This window comes from Prionailurus viverrinus, chromosome B3 (genome assembly GCF_022837055.1).
Source record: "Prionailurus viverrinus isolate Anna chromosome B3, UM_Priviv_1.0, whole genome shotgun sequence".
Taxonomy (NCBI): Eukaryota; Metazoa; Chordata; class Mammalia; order Carnivora; family Felidae; genus Prionailurus; species Prionailurus viverrinus.
This window is the reverse complement of record NC_062566.1, coordinates 39,670,330-39,691,013: the sequence shown is the minus strand read 5'-3', so window position 1 is coordinate 39,691,013 and position 20,684 is coordinate 39,670,330. Positions and strand designations below refer to the sequence as shown.

Genomic DNA, 20,684 nt, shown 5'->3' with positions numbered 1-20,684 from the left:
ATAAAGACACAAATTTCCCTTTAACATTTATGGAATACACCACGGTTGCAAAACCTAGATGCCAACAGGAGCTGGGCAGTGATATAAAATGGGAAAACATGCAAAGGTGTTAGGGCCTATTTGGGGCCAGCTGTTTATTGTCATTCACCGATAATGGTCCAGTGTACTTAGATCATTTTTTTCCTCTCACAAGAAGCTGAAAATGTGAACTTCTAGGCAGAATTGTCTAGGTTTACAATTTTAGCAACCGATTAAAAAATCTTACAACTCTGCATGCGTATGGACTGGGCTCAGGGTCAAAAAAACATGTGTATGGACCAGGTTCAGGGTGTGGGCTGCCATTTTTATGACTCCAGGTATAAAGAAATACCTGGAATATAACTAAAGAAAATAATGAACAAAATTAATGGGGCTGTTTCCTGAGTTTATAGCCTCTGTGGAATTTAAAGACCGCTTTAAATCTCTGAACCGAGATGCTATTCCCTCTCTGATACTGACAGGTCAGTGCGTTTCTTTGATATGCGATGGGAAATAGGGCATAGTCAAAAGCAAAGGGGCAGCGTGAAAATCTGAAGTGGCCCATATGGTAAAGGCGAATTTCTCTTTTAGTACCATTTAAGTACCATAACTTATTACGGGAAAGTCCAACATATCCCACTTATCTGGAAGGGAATGAATAATGCATCACAATGGAAACATGGAGGCCATTACCTAGTTCCGCCATGGACACAGTTGGGGAAGTCTCTCCATTGGTGAAAGAACAGTAGGGAAAGAAGCCTGATGCTGGTGTGTAGTCACATATTGGTTCTGGCTTGATTCCATTGATATCAAGACCTGACTGGTCTGGGGAAGGCTGTATGTCCAGGTAGAAGCTGCTGACAGCAGAGTCTGCCTTGCTCCCCTCAGGGGTGTGCCCGTCAATGTAGTTGCTGAGGTCCTCGTGAAGCTCTGTCAGCCCGTTGGCCGAGATGTTGTAGGTTGGAGTCAGCGGCTCAGCCTCTCCAGGCTGCTGTTGGTGGTCTCGCTGCTGCTGCTGCATCCGGTGTTTCTGCACTTCTGCGTACAAGCTGTCTCTCTGCTTTTTGGACATTCGGCCAAATTTTACAGCTGGAAGAAAAAAGCCAAACCGCACCATATACAATACGTTCTTCTTTATTATTCTCTCCAGCATGCTTCAGGGGTTCCTTTTAAGTCTCAGACAATCTCAATCAAAAACCACATAACCACAGAATGAGGACATGATCCAGGGGTGAAAGCAGTCCCACCCCACACAAGCTTGCTGGCTCCACATCCCAGAGGAGCAAAGTTTCAGAAACAGACCTAGGACTGGCGGAAGGGTAATGACCACGTATGTTTTCCTGCTGTCACATAACCCTACGCCCAGTGGGAATCACTGACAGGTGACTTAATGGGCTTGTTCATTCTCCACCCATGCAAGCCTGCCTAGACCACATCTTTCTCTTCCCAGGGTTCAGACCAGTGTACAGGGATGCAGACTCATAGAGGTACAACGAGGCACAAGCAGCCAAACTTCAACTTTCATTCATTTCACACATTCATTCATTTGCTCCTTCCCAATCCAATGGCCCGACACTGGGGCTTTGCTGAGAGACCTAAACAGACTGAATGAGGCCTTTGCAATTCCCTGAATTATATCTCTCAGTCTATGTGACCTAAGAAGCCCCCCTCATCCTTCTGGGTCATGGTGACCCTTGTGAAACCCTTGGGCCCACCTTTAAGTGACTTTCTGCTGTTTAGCCTCCAGTAGAAAGAGTACTGGAATTTTGGGAAGGGCAAACAATGCATAAGATCCCTGTTGGGAAAATTTGTGTTTGCAAATTTCTCCTTGCCATGTGTCCCCATATTTGAAAAAAGTTTTTATGTTCATTTATTTTTGAGAGACAGAGAGACAGAGTCAGAGTGTGAGCAGGGGAGGGGCAGAGAGAGAGGGAGACACAGAATCTGAAGCAGACTCCAGGCTCCAAGCTGCCAGTACAGAGCCCGAAGTGGGGCTCAAACTTGTGAACTCTGAGATCGTGACCTGAGACCAACTGAGCCACCTAGGCACCGATGTGTCCCCATATTTAAAGTAGAACAATGCATGTAGTAACTATCCAGTTCATTCAGAATCCCAAATGATCTCTCTTAAAACACCAGATAATTGATAAAAGGAACCCTATGATTTCCTGGTCTGAACTCTCCCAGTAACCCATTTATTTGTTAGCCTGATTCTTTTTTTTTTTTTAATATAATTTATTGTCAACTTGGCTAACATACAGTATATACACTGTGCTCTTGGTTTTGGCAGTAGATTCCCATGATTCACTGCTTACACACAACACCTCGTACTCATCCCAACACGTGCCCTCCTCAAGGCCCATCATCCATTTTCCACTCCCCTCTCGTCTTTCCCCCCATTGACCCTCAGTTTGTTCTCTGTATTTAAGAGTCTCTAATGGTTTGCCTCCCTCTCTGTTTGAAACTATCTTTTTCCCTTTCTATTCCCCCATGGTCTTCTGTTAAGTTTCTCAAATTCCACATATGAGTGGAAACATATGATATTTGTCTTTTCTATGACTAACTTATTTCACTTAGCATCATACCCTCCAGTTCCATCCACGTTGCTCCACATGGCAGGATTTTATTCTTTCTCATTGCCAAGTAGTATTCCATTGTATATATAAACCACATCTTCTTTATCCATTGTCAGTCTGATTCTGTGTATGCAAATAAATCCTCTGCTGGAGGGGCTAAGATCTACTAATTGATTATGGTTACATTAATACCCGATTAGGTGGATGAATGCACCCATTTGGCTATCATTATAATACTTGGAGTTTCGGGGCAGGAGACAAAATAGATGGAAGTGAAATTGGGATCCAGGGCCACTACCCAGACCAGCTGGGAGATTCATTTTCTGCCAAGGAAGACATGTTGTTCCTTTTCACATAGGAAACAAGGGAGTGGGATCCCGGTCACTTTCCAGTTTCCACGACTCAGGTAACAAACTTGGGTGGGGCTGGTTAGGCAGCGATCAAGCTGTTCTGAGCTCTAGGTTTCAGGCCTGTCATTGTATAAGCCCCAACATAATAGAATACCCAGTGGGACGGATAACCATAGGTATGCACACAACTTGTGATCTTAGCCTACAAGTTCACAAGAGAAATGCCTAACTTTGTCGGTTTAGTGCCATCGGAAGATGAGATCTGCAGAGCTGCCAATCACAGGAATTTCTGAGAATATAAATTCTGTGACTTGCATCTTTTCATGCCCCAAACTTTCTATTTTTTGTTCCCACACATTTTTATTCCTACACAGGTGCCATCCTGTGCACCACTACTGAAGGACTTCACAACTTGTGCCTGGGCAGGCCTATGGGCCCCAAGAACATCTAATTAGGGGGAAAGACAGGCTTTCAGAATGCCTGCCCAGCGTTCTGAAATATTTTCCACATGCTGAAATTCCACTGAAAGAGATGTTTCCTTCAAGGGATCTCTTAAGAGAGCCAGCCAGCCTGTATATTCATAAAAGTATCCATTATACTTTCTGCCCAGTTTCCCCGTTTAAGAATAACTGTCTTGAAATCTGGGGTTGATTACTCCATGTACATAAGACAGTTTTACAGAAAGATCTTGAAATGTTTTACAATTGAATGATGGCCTCTATTTTTTAACATACTTTCTTTTAAGGAAAAAAATTTTTTTGTCATTGAGCCATGCTTTGTACTATTTTCACACATTCTCTAGGTACTAATATATGACTTTTTCTTTTGTTTTGAGATATATTTTGATTTGCTGTTTGATTTCTTATTTGGCCCACTGCTTGTGCAGTAGTGTGGTGTTTAATATTTATATATTAAATACTGAATATTTACATAGTAGATTCTCTGGCTTTGTTTTATTATTGATCTTTAGTTTTGTACCGTTGTGGTTGGAAAATATACTTGGTATGATTTCAGTCTTCTTAAATTTATAATATTTGTTATGTCTCTTTTTATGTGACTTATCCAGGGGATTCTTGAAAAAACGTAAAGAAAATGTGTATTCTATTTTTCATGGATGGAATGTTTTACATTTATCTCTTAGAACCACGTATCCTAAAGTATGCTTTTAGTAAAAAATGTTCTGGTTGAAAAAAGAAATAATAACTTTAACTGGAGGTACTCTTAAAGCCTATTGGAGGGTAGGAGGGAAGACGGACAGGTTAAATAGACAATAAGTATTCAGGAGTGCACTTGTCATGATGAACACGAGGTGTTGTATGGAAATGTTGAATCACTATATTGTACACCTGAAACTAACCTAGCACTGGATGTTAACTACACTGGAATTAAAAAAAAGTAATAAAAAAAATTTTAAACTCAAATATATGACTTTGGTATGTGATTCAAAACACCCAGTTAACATAAAAGCTAATTCATTCCAACTGCCAATAAGCTTACTAGTGTCAAGCACGTGATGATTAGCTCTGGCTTATATTTCTTACTGGGGAAAGTGCCTATAAGAGGTATATTTATTTAGGTCCTCAGATGACATTTACCCTCAATCAATTCATCAACCTGTAATGTCTTAAATGTAGAAAATCTGAAGGTGTTCTGACCACACCTGCTTCTCTTCCATGCCACTCCCACCCCCAGCTGACTCCAATGGATTACAGAGGGGGAAGTAACTGTTGTGGAACCCAAAAAGCCACCGGAGAAGGTGGGGTGGTATAGGGGAGGGGGAGGGACAGAGGGGACATCTTTTGGCAGATCTGGGTCCAGGTCTCAGAAGGCACTCTCACAAGCCCATGCCACTCTACAACTCAAATTATGAGGGCTCACCATCTCGAGACATCCCTACGGCAAGGCATTTCTGCAATCGACAGTGTTGGCAGCGGTTTCTACTGGTTCGATCAATCAAACAGTTCTTCTGACGAGGACAGGAGTAGGTGGCATTGCTTTGCTGACTTCTCCTGAAAAAGCCCTGTGATTCAGTTATAAAATATAAAACAGGTTAGTGTCAGTTTGAGCCGTATGATACTAAAGGCAGTATACTAAGCGCTGAGCAGCATTAATGTTTAATGGAGAATTAAAGTTGTAGCAGAATGATCCGGGAGACCATTAATGAAATTAAAGTCACTTCTTTTGCTTGGGTAAAACTGATCCCCAGAGCTTAATCCTCTGTCCCTTACACATGCGAAACTTTCTTTAACTCCAACAGATGGTTGCCTATTTGAAAGGCATAGGATTAGACCCTGTTCTCAGCTTCTGACAAACAAACCATGTGCTTGATGGATCGGTACAAAGTCACTTATCTTTAACCTTTATCTCCAAAATATTTTTAGTGGAATAAACACAAAACACTTCTCTGGGATGTCCAGAGATAAGGAAAATGCTGCCTCAGTGTAACTCATGGTGGCTGTAATCCTGCTACCGTGGGTAATCTCTACTAGCCCACTTAACTCCACCACACCAGGCATCTTACATTTCCTAAGACAGAAGCTACTGCCCCAAGAACTTAAATGACATCTGGATGGATGACCTTGGTAGATCAATCAGAATGGGAATACTCCTCAACCTCTGACAGTTTGGAAATACCACGTGTTCAGGGTTATGGCCTTAATTTAGCAAATCCAATCTGATGTTCATCAAGTTCCACTTATTTGTTAAGCACCATTTTCGGAAATGAGAGGGTATTCAAAGATGCCAAAGAGGGGCGCCTGGGTGGCTCAGTCGGTTAAGCATCCGACTTCAGCTCAGGTCACGATCTCGCGGTCTGTGAGTTCGAGCCCCCCATCGGGCTCTGGGCTGATGGCTCAGAGCCTGGAGCCTGCTTCCGATTCTGTGTCTCCCTCTCTCTCTCTGCCCCTCCCCCGTTCATGCTCTGTCTCTCTCTGTCTCAAAAATAAATAAAACGTTAAAAAAAAAATTTATAAAAAAAAAAGATGCCAAAGGAAGTACTGATCTCAAGGATTTCATTCATTCATTCACTCATTTTTACTAATTTTTTGAGCTGGATCCTCACTATGTCATTAATTTTCAGTGTTTATCATTTTCCTAAAGCTGCACATTTTCCTTTTTGTTATGTTTTATTTATTTTTTTAATTTTTAAATTTTTTTTAACGTTTATTTATTTTTGAGACAGAAAGAGACAGAGCATGAATGGGGGAGGGGCAGAGAGAGAGGGAGACACAGAACTGGAAGCAGGCTCCAGGCTCTGAGCCATCAGCCCAGAGCCCGACAGGGGGCTCGAACTCACAGACGGTGAGATCGTGACCTGAGCTGAAGTCGGACGCTTAACCAACTGAGCCACCCAGGCGCCCCTTTGTTATGTTTTAGAAGTAACCCACAAGTTTTGCTATGTAGCATTTTCATTACCATTCACTTGAAAACATGCTCTAATTTTCCAATAGATTTCTTCTTTAATATAATATTTAGAAGCATATTTCTTGATTTCTAAACATATGGGGCCATTGGTTGTCTTTTTCTTGTTGACTTATCTCTTAGTGGTTTCACAAACTAGGGAGGTAGTGAAGAAAAGGAAGGTAACCAGAGTCATTTCTATGATGTAAAGCCATGAAGGGTACAAAAGAGCATTATTATCCTCAAATCCTTAATGTTAAAGATACATGACTTCAATAAAGGGGACACAAGTGGAGAGGGGAGAGGTAAAATCTGGAAAAACTGACAGAGTAGTGGACAAACTGACAAATGTACTATCCCATCAAAAGATTTTTCTGGAGGTCAATTTGGCAGTTGTATCAAAATCCTTAAAAACATGTCTATTTATTAAATTAGTAATTATCTTTTAGCGAATATATTTAAAAAAATTTTTTTTAATGTTTTATTTATTTTTGAGACAGGGAGAGACAAAGCATGAACAGAGGAGGATCAGAGAGAGGGAGACACAGAATCTGAAACAGGCTCCAGGTTCTGAGCTGTCAGCACAGAGCCCGATGTGGGGCTTGAACTCACGGACCGAGAGATCATGACCTGAGCCGAAGTCGGCCGCTTAACCGACTGAGCCACCCAGGCGCCCCAGTAATTATCTTTTAGTGAATATATTTTAAAGGAATATTAAGAATGGTACAAAGATTTATCTACAAGGATGTTTATCATACACAGTATCTGTTATATCAAAATAATTTATAAAGATGCTAAATATTTTATATTAGTGAATTGGAAAATAACTGGATATCCATACATTCAGAAACCATTAAAAATGGAATTTCAGAAATACAAATACTGACTCGAAAAGATGATAAAAATAAACATCTTTCTGTTTATCTGCACTTTCTGAATTTTCTACAATATGTAGGTGGAAATGTATATGAACTACTTGGGAAGTGCAATCTAGTACATCTGCTTTCTTTTGTGACAGGTGGGTGACTATGGATTAAGTCAATAGGTATGATGGATATGACCTTAGTTCCCACTTCTTCGTTTTGGAAGTCAACCTGGGATGGGAGGGGGAAGGGCACTGACCTGTCACCTGCTCTTGGCTCTCTGCCAAACCACTCACTAACCTAAACATGGGCAAGGCTGGGGATCCCGGGTCTCAGACTGTCTGTCTGATATGCTTTAAATCTCCCTTATTTTGAGTCTGGCCTCTTCTGTAAAGCAATCTCTCTTTTCTCAAAAAAAGCTGTGGGCTTTTTCATTGGTGTTGTGTGTGTGTGTGTGTGTGTGTGTGTGTGTGTGTGTGTGTGTTTTCTTCTGTGAAAAGGAAGTGAGAAGAAGTAAAGCTTTCTTTGGGACTTAATGGAGAGAATTCAGGAAAATATAAATGGTAACAGAGGCAGATAAGCCTTAGAAAGAGATACCGAGAGGTCACCTGGCTAGGTATTCAATTTGTCTGAGATGCATAATCTCTGTCAAAGCTGAAAGGTGTCTATTTCTTTCTTGAGACTACTACCGCTCAGACCAACCCACGTTCGCTGTCACCACAGGTGCCTAGGATCAGGAATCACTTGCTTTTCCTGTAGTCGAAGCTGAATTTTGTTGCTTCACAGTTAACCTGCTCCATTTTGTTCCATGATCATCGAATATGGAGAAATGTCTGAGTGATCTCCTTTTTATGTGAATGGAAGCAGTACTTGTGGATGGCCACCCTACTTCCCAATGCCGTGCCTGTAAACCAAATCACAGCATCTGTCACCTTTCTCTTCCACCTGAAGTATTTCTTCTCAGAATCCTCTCAGGTTTCTCCACATTCTTCAAAAATATGAAATTCAGAACTAGATACAGCTCTGGAATAATGTTCGGGTCATTAACAAAAAAAAATGCCACTTTTTAGTTTGCACTTACTAAATTCAAATTAGTATCAACCATCACTAGTAAGTTCCAGAATGCTTGCATAGAAGCCATCAATTTGCTCTGCTACCAGAGAACACTAAGAGAGGATGGTGATGGTGATGATGATGATAATGACTGAAAAACTTTAATGAGTACTTGTATTAACCATATGTTTTTATTCCATACTTTTTATGCTTTGACATCTTGGGGCCTTGTGACCCAAGGAGAGATTATATTTCCCAGGGCTAGCTAATTCTTAGACATCTCAAGCAACTTGCCTGGGAACACACTCTTCATAGGCAAACCAACCAATCCAGAGCCTGTATACCCAAACACCTCCTCTATAATGCTCTCACACTCTGGGCCACTAGTGTCTTGACCAAATTACCCCAGGACCAGGTACCAGACAACTAGGGCAGCCAGAGCTGGCTAAAATTATGAAAACTAGCCAATCTTAAACCTGCTTATCCAGCCCTGCCCATTCCTTTCTAGGGAAAATCACAACAAGGCTCTTGCCCACATTTTCCCCTTGCTCCCTCTACCCCTGACTGATCCTGGTCCTTCCCACTGTGGTCCCCCCTGCATGCCATGCTGCACCTCTTTTTCCTAGGGACCTGTGAGTATAAAATCTTCATCCTTCATGACATTTTTGCATCTGTGTGTCTTACCTACCTGATTAAAACAAATCGAAGGTATTGTTGAAACAGTGATTATGGGGGCGCCTGGGTGGCGCAGTCGGTTAAGCGTCCGACTTCAGCCAGGTCACGATCTCGCGGTCCGGGAGTTCGAGCCCCGCGTCAGGCTCTGGGCTGATGGCTCAGAGCCTGGAGCCTGTTTCTGATTCTGTGTCTCCCTCTCTCTCTGCCCCTCCCCCGTTCATGCTCTGTCTCTCTCTGTCCCAAAAATAAATAAACGTTGAAAAAAAAAATTAAAAAAAAAGAAACAGTGATTATGTGCTAGGCACCCTGTGCTTTACGTGGATGACATCATTTAATTATAACAAGGGCAGTATGAGGAAGGCATCACCAATTCCTTAGTTTTAGGTACAATGACTTGCTCAGAGCTCCACCTTTAGCATGGGGTAAAGGCAGGGGATGAATGCATGTGGCTTAATTCCAGAACTCACACTTTCATTCTTTTTTATTTTTCTGCTTCCCTTGCATGTCAAAAAGATTCCCACTTGCTTGTTCTCATAGAGGGCAACCATTAACTTAGGCAAAGAAACAGATATGAATAAAGCAGCAAGACTGATCTAATCTGAAATTGCTGTTTTCCTTCAGGTTAGCCCCTTTAGCAGACGAAAGGGCACTGCCCAGGCATTTTACAGATTCCTCTTCCACAGTCACCTCCTGATGTGGGTTAGAGTCAGATGAGAAAACCAGTCCCATGATCTCACAATTTCCCCTCATTTCTGACCAGAGGATCACGTCTCCTTTTATTCACCTTATTTAGGTCTACATTACTTCGGCTTACTTGGAAAACAAAACAACAAATAACAGCAAGCTTACTTCAAGGACACTGAATCATTAAAGACATGTACCATTAAAGATGTCTGAGTAATTATGCCATAAATCGCAAGGAAAATCCATGAAGCATTCCACATGTGCTTTGAGCAATGGCACTGAGGCTGGAACTAATGTCTGGCTTCCACGCTATCAGCTTGGAAAACAACTATACTTCTTTAGATGTGTCAGCTTTGAAGGGATTGGGAAAAGCAGGCGAGCAAACAGACATACCATGCTCTTCTCACCATTTATTCTTCATTGGGTCAGTTGAGCAAGTGTCTGCTGAAAGTTCTAGGAGTGGGTAAGAGCCAGAGAAGAGATGTTCCTTTTGGACTAAGACAACAGAGTCATGCCCACGAGGAGAGCTATCACATACCAGATGGGATGGGTCAAGTAGGGTTATAAGGTGAGAGCCATGAAGAGAGACAGAGGGCAAGCCTGTATGACTCAGATAAACACTGAACTCTGCATTTCAGAGAGAATTAGGACTTGGTCTTGCTTCCTTCCTTCCTTCTTTCTTTCTTCTTCTCCCCTCCCTTTTCTTTTCTTTTCTTCTCTTTTCTTTTTTTCTTTTCTTTCTTTCATTCACTCATTCATTCATTCATTCTCTCTCTCTCTCGCTCTCCCTTCATTTCAGCATTCCTTGGGGTTTCTCAGAGGAGGAGGACTGGAAGAGCAAGAAGGACGAGGAAGAAAGGTAGAGGTAGAAATACGTTCATAAATGTAAAAGGATTTTACTGACTGGGGAGTAATCCTGTAGAGGGTCCGAGTGAGAAATGAGTGAGCTGTGACACAAGTTCTAGGAGTTGGGGGAGTTTGAGGCCACACAGAGAGTGTAAATAGCACAAGCCAGTGCATGTATAAAGAAGAGAGAAAGTGCTGAAGCTATGCGTTAGCTAGAAAAGATATTAAGTTCATAATTTTGGAGTTGTATTGCCAAAAGATGAGCTCATGAATTACTTCTTTGGTTTTTTTAAAAGAAGACATTTTTTATGGATGGCAAAATACATGGAGATGTGCCATTGTGAACATGGTGGACTTGACCAGAGAGAACTTCAGGGTAGCAGAACTTGGTGTGACTGTGGCACACGATCACCACCTAGTGGCAGCATACCAACGTGCAGTTACTGCAAATAGTAAATGAGAGTAATACAAACAGGTCTTTAGAACTGGAAGGAAGCTGTGAGATTATCAGGTTCAGTAGTTCTCAAACAGATGGTGCATCTGAATCACCCATGAAGTGTTTAAAAAATACACCTGAAATTTATTGAACCAGAACCTTTGGGGATATAGTCCTGAACACATATATAGTTTGAACAATATGAAAGTGCCATTTTTGCAGGTAAAAAAACCCAAAAGACATCACTTTTATATGATAAATATTTTAACAAAGGCTCCTGAAGACTTCACTGCCTTTCCCTTGTTAAGATCTACTCGAGTTTTCTTATTTTGTAGATAACAAAAATGAAGCTCAGAATGGTTAGTGACTGGTTTAAGGTTGTCCCATGCCTGATTAAGTATTACTACTAAGACTCAAACACCACTGTCCTAATTTTAAGCGTGGTACCGTCTCACTTAAGTATCTCTCCCTCAAGCGTTGGGCTAACAAAAGTGATGCCACAAAGTCTTGATTTCCTCATTCACACCAACGGTTTGTATCAATTTCAACAGCCTCAAAGACCACTCTCCAGTGTCTCCTTCCTTATTTTACCTAGTCTTTCAAAGTGCCTTTCATTGAGTTTTATTTCCCATTTCTGCTTCCATCCTCTGGGAAATTCTCTTGCCTAACTTTTGACTTTACGCTACGAAATTGTTCACCAGTCCTACTAGTTTGGAGTTCCCCAGGACTGGGACTGAGGCCATGATGTATGGGAGAAGCCTCACAGCAGGTTGTAAGAGCAGCGTGTTAAAATTTCAGGAATTTTGCGAACCAATTGTTAAACATAGCCATTATTAAAAATTAACTCATTATTTTATTATTATTTTGCTATTATCCATGCTCTTGAGGTTATTTACATCAATTATATCCAGATGGTGTGGCTACTACAAATGGTGTGCTACTGTGAGTGAATCTTCCCTGCTCTGTCTTCAATGGGATGTCAGGTTGGGAGTCCTCAAATTGACCATGAGTTGGGAGTATTTATACCATGGAAACTGGCAAAAGCTACAAATCAGGGCTTGATTTATTGTTCTGCCTATTGTCTAGATTTAAAAAGTGATCAAGAAGGGGCGCCTGGGTGGCTCAGTTGGTTAAGGGTCCGACTTCAGCCCAGGTCATGATCTCACGATTCGTGGGTTCGAGCCCTGCATCGGGCTCTGTGCTGACAGCTCAGAGCCTTGAGCCTGCTTTGGATTCTGTGTCGCCCTGTCTCTCTGCCCCTCCCCTGCTCATGTTCTGTCTCTCAAAAATAAATAAATGTAAAAAAAAATTTTTTTAAAAAGTGATCAAGAAAACAATAATGTGGGTTAAAGTTAAAAAAAGTAATGTCTCTGGGGCACCTGGGTGGCTCAGTCAGTTAAGCATCTGACTTCTGCTCAGGTCATGATCCACTGGTCTATGAGTTCGAGCCCTACGTCAGGCTCTGTGCTGACAGCTCAGAGCCTGGAGCCTGCTTCAGATTCTGTGTGTCTCTCTCTTTCTGCCCCTTCCCCACTCACACTCTGTTTCCTTCTCTCTCTCTCTCTCAAAAATAAACATTTAAAAAAAATAAAAAATTAAGAAAAGTATGCAATGTCTATACCCACCACATTGTGAATAGCACAACAAATGTGAGGAAGTATTCTAGTATTTAAAAACTATTATCTAATTCTGGAAAGAGGTTGCTCATGTCATCACTGATGAATGAGTGAAGTTCCAAAACACGTTTTCCTTATTTAATTTTCCTCTTATTCATTAATGTAAATGAAAGTATCAACATTCATGTTGGCACTACAGTCTGTCATCAACTGCAACTGTACCTATGGATGGAGGAATTCAGCAAAGATCACTGGGGGCATTTAGTGACAACCATTTGTCTCTACGTTTATAACGAAGAATATTGTAGACTTTACTACTTGTAAATTGTGTCACATATCCATGAAACATACACTGAAGTTTGGTATATACAGACAGACACTGTTTTCCAATGAGTCAGCTGTTAAAAACTGACCAGCAAGTGACTGGACTGAGCCCAGTCCTTCCCTACATTCCCATCACACTATCTGAATGAATATTCCCTACTTAGGATGCGCCTTTCGCCAAAGCTGTGGCTTGGCCTTCTATAGCCCTATCACCCCCAACCCTGTAACACACACACACACACTCTAGAAGCTTCAGCTGAATGGTTTTGTCTTCATTCCAGAACAGAACATATCCCAACCCACCGCCTGTTTCCTAGCTTTGTCTCCTTCAGTGTTTGCTTGCTCAGCCAAGGGACCAACTTCATCCCAGTTACTTAAGGCAGAACGATAAGCTTCATTGCATCTCTGCCTCCTCCCCTCCCCCACCCAAGCAGTCACCGTATTAGGCTGTTTCTTGCCACTTTCATATTTCTCAAATTCATCTACTTCTCTCCATCTTTACTGCAATTTTCTCAATGCCCCATATCTATAATCTCCTGAATTGGTTATTATACAGCCTCCCAAATGAACTTCCTGCTTCCATTCACACTCTCTCCAATCCATTTTCATACAGTCACTGGAGATCTTTTCTAAAACATAAACCTGATCAGGCCACTTCCCTGCTTATTAGCCCTTGAATAGCTCTCTACTACTGACCAGGCCACAACCACCTATCCAGGCAACTCTCTCCTACATTCACTCCTCTTCTCAAAGTCATACTCTGGCCAAGCCTAAACTGCTGTGTTCACAGTTCCTCATAGGACAGCCACCCCCACAACCCCCCAATTTCACCCCTATTTCCCAGAAGCTCTCCCCTTCTCTTTTTTTTAATTATTATTATTTTTTAATGTTTTACTTATTTTTGAGACAGAGAGAGACAGAGCATGAGCAGGGGAGGGGCAGAGAGAGAGGAAGACACAGAATCCGAAGCAGGCTCCAGTTTCTGAGCTGTCAGCACAGAGCCCGACGTGGGGCTCGAACTCACAAACCGCGAGATCACGACCCGAGCCGAAGTTGGACGTTCAACCGACCGAGCGACCCAGGCGCCCCTCTCCCCTTCTCGTAAGAATTCACTGAGATAATCACTTTCTCTGACTTTGCCCCTTCTAAGACTGGTTGAGGGGCCCCTCCCATGTATACGCTCAGAGCCAGGTCTCCCTCACTGACTGCTTTGTTTCTTTCCAGTAATTAACCCGGTACTTCAAGAAGTCAACAAATACTTGTTGAATGAATGACCAGAGGGAAAAAAAGATGGTGCTGATTAAAACCTGTGGTGACAATCATATGCTGAACACCTATTCAATACCAGGCACTATGTAGGACACTTTGCAAACATTATGGGTCTGTAATTCACATCAACCTTGCAAAGTGGGTACTGCGGTATCTGTTTTACAATGAGAAAATCAGAGAGCACAGAGGCTAAGCCATGTGTCCAAAGTCGCACAGGAGGTAAGGGGAAGGGCTGAATCCTGGGTGCATCTTATTCTAAATGCCGTAGACTTCTTAATACAGTACCAAAAAAGCATTGAGGCAAACACGTCGGGCAGATCAAACAAAAGCAGATAAACAACAAAACCAAACAAATAAACGCAAAAGGCCCACTTTTCAGTTCTGTACTCAAAGCTCTGTATAATGGTTTAGACACAGGAGAGGGAGGTGACATTTCGCAGGGTACTGAATACCGGGTTTACATATGGGTAGGAAAACATTTTCATTTGCTGGATCTACTTAATAAACATGGCATTGCCTATGGGGGTTATTAATAGTTTTGCCCAAAGGTGAGGGTTGGCTGGACGGAGGACGATGGGTGTGGTTGGAAAGGTGCTCAGAGGATCTTGCTCTGAGGGGGCTCCCCTCCTGTATGGGGCTCCTTCTCAGTAAAGCATAGGCTGAAATGCTGATCCGATGTTTGGTCTTTTGACAATTTTCACTTAATGAATTGATTCCTACAGTTCATTAACATACCCACTTCCACTTCTGTATACACATATGTCTTAATTAGCTGTTCATTGGCTGTTTAATTACAAGAAAACAGCTGACAGCTGCCTTGCTGAATTCTAATGGCAGACGCTTTGGAACGGCTACACATTTGCTTTTGACAACCAAGATTTATTCATAACTCTATGATTTATTGTGAATGCTCCTATGCCTGCCTAAATTATTGTATTTTCCGATACAACTAAAAAATTGAAATTGGGGGGGGGAGCTCTTGAAGAGAGTGTGTGTGTCCCTGTCACAGCAGAGAATCCCTTATGTAAAAGATGAACTGTTACAATTTTATTTCTCTCGGGAAGTTTCTGTTGAGAATATTCAGAAATATGGGAGCGAGGAAGAAGAAACATCTTTGGATAAACATGGGGAGAGAGTTAAGTATTTAAAGTAAAGAAAGAAAGAAAGAAAGAGAGAGAGAAAATAATTGCCAACGTAATCTTACTGAGGGGGGAGGAGAGGGCATGAATAGATTAAAATCAGAGACAGGAAGAGGCAGAGGGAAATGATAGAATTAAGTTGCAGGGGGTGGGGTGGGGGCAGGAATAATATTCCCCAAGGAAGCAAATGAAGAAGAGAATTTGTTCTTCAGAAAAGAATAGGCAACCTCATTCGCAAAAGTTAGCTGGTACAGCTCCACACGCATACATCTGGTAGCAATAAATCATGGAATCACAGATCTCCTGAACAACTTTCTCCTTCAATAATGACTGGCCTCCCTGTAGAATTGTATGTGCAAATGATCTCTGATTAAAGCTGACCTCACGTGTCATGTTTGGTAAGCGTAGACGTCTGCTTTGGCATACTGTGATCTGTGACACTCAGACCCAATCCAAATGAACACATTGAACAGCAGGGATTCCCCAGGCAAGCATGAGGGGCCCTGCCCAGAGTCGGACACTACGTTAGAGCCCCTACTGAGGACAAGGCCATAAGCCCAGCACTGCCTGTGAGCCGAGGAAGGGCAGTAGTTACTGAGACATGATTAAGACCAAAACAAAGAAACAAAAAATACAACAATAAAAAAAAAAAAAAAATCCAAATCATCTGGATGCACATTGGAATTTAACACACTCTATTACCAGTGTATTTCATCACAGGACTGGAAGAGTGAGCTACATACATTTTTTTTCTTATCACCTGTATATAACAGAACCGAAACCCTGATGTCACAGGTTGCAGAAACAGCCAAGTCTAATTTTTGTTTTAAATGGCTAGCTCTAATATTGGGTCCAGGTGTTCTAAAGCACTAAAATAAGGGTTAGGGATGCCTGAGTGGCTCAGTTGGCTGGGCATTTGATGCTTGATTTCGGGTCAGGTCACGATCTCACGGTTCCTGGGTTTGAGCCCTGCATCGGGCTCTATGCTGACAGTGTGGAGCCTGCTTGGGATTCTCTCTCTCTCACTCTCTCTCTGCCCCTCCCCCGCACACATGCACACACATTCTCTCTCTCTCAAAATAAATAAACTTAAGAAAAAATAAAAGTGTTGGGCAGGAATATATCACTGTTGAAAAGTGGATAAAATTGCTCCAAAGCTAGTAACATTTCACAACTGAAATAAAAATATTAAAATCCTCTAAGAAACAGTTGGAGCCTAAATGGAATATTTATGGACATTTCTTTTTAGCCTAAAACATAAAAAGCTCCAGAAATAGCTTTAACTCTTTCAGGAAAAAAAAGAAAAAAAGAAAAGTACCAATTTTGCACTCTGGCTATCTTTGAAAGGCTTTTTATTGTTAACCTCAGATAGCATATTGTTTTCTTTTTTAATCATTTGTTTTGAGAGAGTGCATATGAGAGAGCATGTGTATGTGCAAGGAGGGGAGGGGCAGAAGAAGAGGGAGAGAATCTTAAGCGGATTCCATGCTCAGCAGAGCCCAACGTGGGGCTCGATCCCACAACCATAAGATCATGACCTGAGCCAGAATCAAGAGTCTGAAGCTTAACCAACAAAGCCACCCAGGTGCCCCTCAGCATACTGTTAATGCAAAGATACTCCTCCAAATTCTCTGGGTGGAAAAGCAAACTTTGCATAAGACATCATCTTACATGTATTAATTAACGAATAAGTATGTGACAGACAAACGCTAGTCTGTTGTTACCCTATCAAGAGCAAAGGTCTTAAATGTAATCAGAAATCAATTTGCCAACTCCAACACTTGACTGTACATTATTATTTAAAAATTTAAAGTTGAAACTGTATATCCAAAAAATCTAAAGAATATAGATTAAAAAAAAAAACACCTGTGTTTTTTATCATGAGATAAATTTTTCTTCATCATCATCTGAGCAGCCACTGTATCTAATAATGAAGCTGGGAAGGGAAGTGGAATGACAAATAGGGCCACTTCTCAAAGGAAACCTCAACCAGTGTCATTTTTCTATAAACACTTCAACAGTTTTATTCACTTTGAAGATTGAACCTCAACCCTAATATCTTCAGCCTCTTGTTTTATTTCTGGCCTCTTCTTCTGCCTGCCCATTCCATGGCCTGGCCCCTCCTCCCAGGCAGGCCTGCCTCAGTTTACCCCACACCCGCCTCCTAACTTATCCAGTGCTAAGACTCAATTCTGTTCCAAGCCTTCAAAAGTATCTTTAGTGACAGACCCACACCCCTGCAGACCTATTATCTATGTTTTTCTGAGATGCAGCATTCAAGGCATGACCAAGGCTGGTATACTGTTACCTCATTATTTCAAGAGAACAAGTAAAGTACCTTCATAATAAAAACCTTGGCATAATGGACTCTTTATAAATTTGGGAATGGCGTACCTATTTGTCCTTATTTTCCAGTGCCCACAGAAAGCTACCCTTTGCCCCACTTAAACCGGATTATATGTTGTCCGCAAAATACAACCAAGACTTTCGCGTCTGTGGGTTCTTGCTGCCCAGTGGGTATGTGCTGTTTGTGCCACATCATAGACTGTGACATTACTCCAGGATTTTGTTCTTTTTATGTGCATATATTATTTTTTTTAAAAACTTTTAAGTTTATTTATTTATTTTGAGAGAGAGAGAGAGAGAGTGCACACGGGAAGGCAGAAAGAAAGAATCCCAAGCAGGCTTAGTGCTGTCAGTGACGAGACCAACATGGTCCTTGATCACATAAACAGTGAGATCATAACCTGAGGCTAAATTAAGAGTCAGACACTTAACCAACTGAGCCACCCAGGCGCCCCTTATTTTATTTTTAAATGTTTATTTCTTTTTGAGAGAAAGGAGAGAGATTGGCAGACAGAATCCAAAGAAGGCTCCGCACCGTCAGCACAGAGCCCGATGCAGGGCTCGAATCCATGAATTGCAAGATCATGACCTGAGCCGAGATCAAGAATCGAACACTGCTAGGAGCCCCATTTTTATGTATATTTTAAATGAACTTCACTGAGGCATAAATTAAATACAAAAACGCACCACTAAATGAAGAGTCCACTTTGATGAATTCTGACAATGGGCACACCTGTGTAACTACCGCCACCTTAGAACATTGCCACAAACCACAAAAGTGTCCTTCCCTTAGCGGTCATTCCTCACCTTGGCTCTAGGTAACCATATCTACTTTCTGCCATTATAGATTTAAGATTGGTACTTCTTCTAGAATGATTTCTGAGTGCAATTATACGGTATGTATTCTTCTGTTTCTGGCTTCTCTCATTTACCAGAATGTTGTTTTGTGCATACAGGGTACATTCTCCCTTATCGCCAAACAGCATTCCATTCGATGGATCTTCTTTATCCATCCACCACCCACTTTTACTCCTTTTTCACTTGACGGGCATTTGGGTTCTTTCCAAAGCTTTGTGGACATTGTGAATAAAGGGGCTGCAAATACTCACAGGAAAGTCTTTCCATGACAGGTGCTTGTGTTTCTTTCCGGGAAACACCAAGGATCGGGTGTGAGGTCATATGTTAGGTTGATGCTTATGAGATGCCACCTTTCTTCAGAGGGGCTGTGCCACTTCACAGCCCCGCCGCCCCCAGATGACAGGAGACTGGAAAATTCACCAGTTTCTTTGTATCTTCATCAGGCTTATCATTGGCAGAGTTTTTGTTCTTCTTCGTCTTGCTGCTGTTTTGTTCTATTTTAATTTTAGTCTCTCAGGTGAATATGTCATGGTATTTCCCTGCGGTTTTATTTACATTTCCCTAACGATTAGAGATCTTGAGACTGTATCCATGTGTTTATTGGCTCCTTGTCCGGGTTTTGTGAAGAGATGGTTCTTGTTATTGTACCTTTTTATTATTATTTTTGTCCTTTTATTTATTTTCAGATTTGGCTTTTTTTCCTTCTATTTCTCCCAGTACATGGCTTGCCTTTTCGTTTTAGTAATGATAGCTTTTGAAGGGCACAAACTTTCAATTTTGATGAAGTCCAATTTATTATTTTTTAAAATAAGGTAAGGACTTCAGTGTGTGGTCTGAGGAAATATTTGTATGTCTACTGTTACAAAAACATGATTCCTTCTAGAAATAATACAGCATTATGTCGTTTTCTTAGGATATTCTTTTTTTTTCTTCCTCTTCTTTTTTTTTTTTTTTTTCAACGTTTATTTATTTTTGGGACAGAGAGAGACAGAGCATGAACGGGGGAGGGGCAGAGAGAGAGGGAGACACAGAATCAGAAACAGGTTCCAGGCTCTGAGCCATCAGCCCAGAGCCTGACATGGGGCTCGAACTCCCGGACCGTGAGATCGTGACCTGGCTGAAGTCGGACGCTCAACCGACTGCGCCACCCAGGCGCCCCACTTCCTCTTCTTTTAAAAAATGTTTATTTATTTTGAGACAGAGAGAGAGAGTGAGTGGGGCAGGGGGTGGGGTGAGAGATGCAGAGAGAGGGAGAGAGACAGAATCCCAAGCCCCAACATGGGGCTTGATCTCATGAACCATGAGATCATGACCTGAGCCAAAATCCAGTCAGATGCTTAACCAACTGAGCTACCCAGGCGTTCCTCTGACCCTTTAATGTTTTATTTTATTTTATTTATTATTTTAAAAAAAATTTTTTTTTTCAACGTTTATTTATTTATTTTATTTTTTTTTTATTAAAAAAAAATTTTTTTTTCAACGTTTATTTATTTTTGGGACAGAGAGAGACAGAGCATGAACGGGGGAGGGGCAGAGAGAGAGGGAGACACAGAATCGGAAACAGGCTCCAGGCTCCGAGCCATCAGCCCAGAGCCTGACGCGGGGCTCGAACTCACGGACCGCGAGATCGTGACCTGGCTGAAGTCGGATGCTTAACCGACTGCGCCACCCAGGCGCCCCTATTTATTTTATTTTTGAGAGAGACAGCGAGAGAGTGAGCACATGTGTATGTGGGCACATGTGAGTGGGGGAGGGGTAAAGAGGGGGACAGAGGACCTGAAGCAGGCTCTGCACTGACAGCACAGATGCAGGGCTTGAACTCACAAACAGTAAGATCATGACCTGGGCTGAAGTCAGATGCTTAACCCACTGAGCCATCCAGGTGCCCCAGTTAGTACATTCTTTAAGTTAATTTTTGCTTTCAGGGAAAGGTATAAATGTGAAGTTAATTTTTTCCTTTTTCATATTAATGTCTAGTTGTTTCAGCAGCATTGTTTGAAATGACCCATCTTTCTTTCATTGAATTAAACTGGCATCTTTGTCAAAATTCATCTGACCTTAAATGGGTGGATCTCTTCCTGAACTTCCTCCCCCCTTTAAAATTTTTTTTCTGGCTTACTAAATTTAGGATTCAGTTCTTGCATTGCTATTTAGCTTTTCCTATGCAGACCTCATCTCTACAACTAGATCATAAACTGCTTGAGGGAAGGATCAGGTCTTCTATGTCTTTGG

At 41.7% G+C, this 20,684-nt stretch overlaps 1 protein-coding gene across 3 annotated transcripts in view; it reads right to left on the bottom strand.

Moving 5' to 3' along the window:
* RORA (RAR related orphan receptor A) overlaps positions 1–20,684 on the bottom strand; it is a 714,631-nt gene that overhangs the window by 15,784 nt on the left and 678,163 nt on the right. For all 3 annotated transcript variants that reach the window (XM_047861983.1, XM_047861984.1, XM_047861985.1), the window contains 2 exons: positions 4,823–4,964; positions 712–1,107 (listed from right to left, as the gene is read on the bottom strand). In XM_047861983.1, coding sequence (XP_047717939.1) covers positions 712–1,107; positions 4,823–4,964 — 538 coding nt within the window. The remainder of the gene's footprint in view (positions 1–711; positions 1,108–4,822; positions 4,965–20,684) is intronic.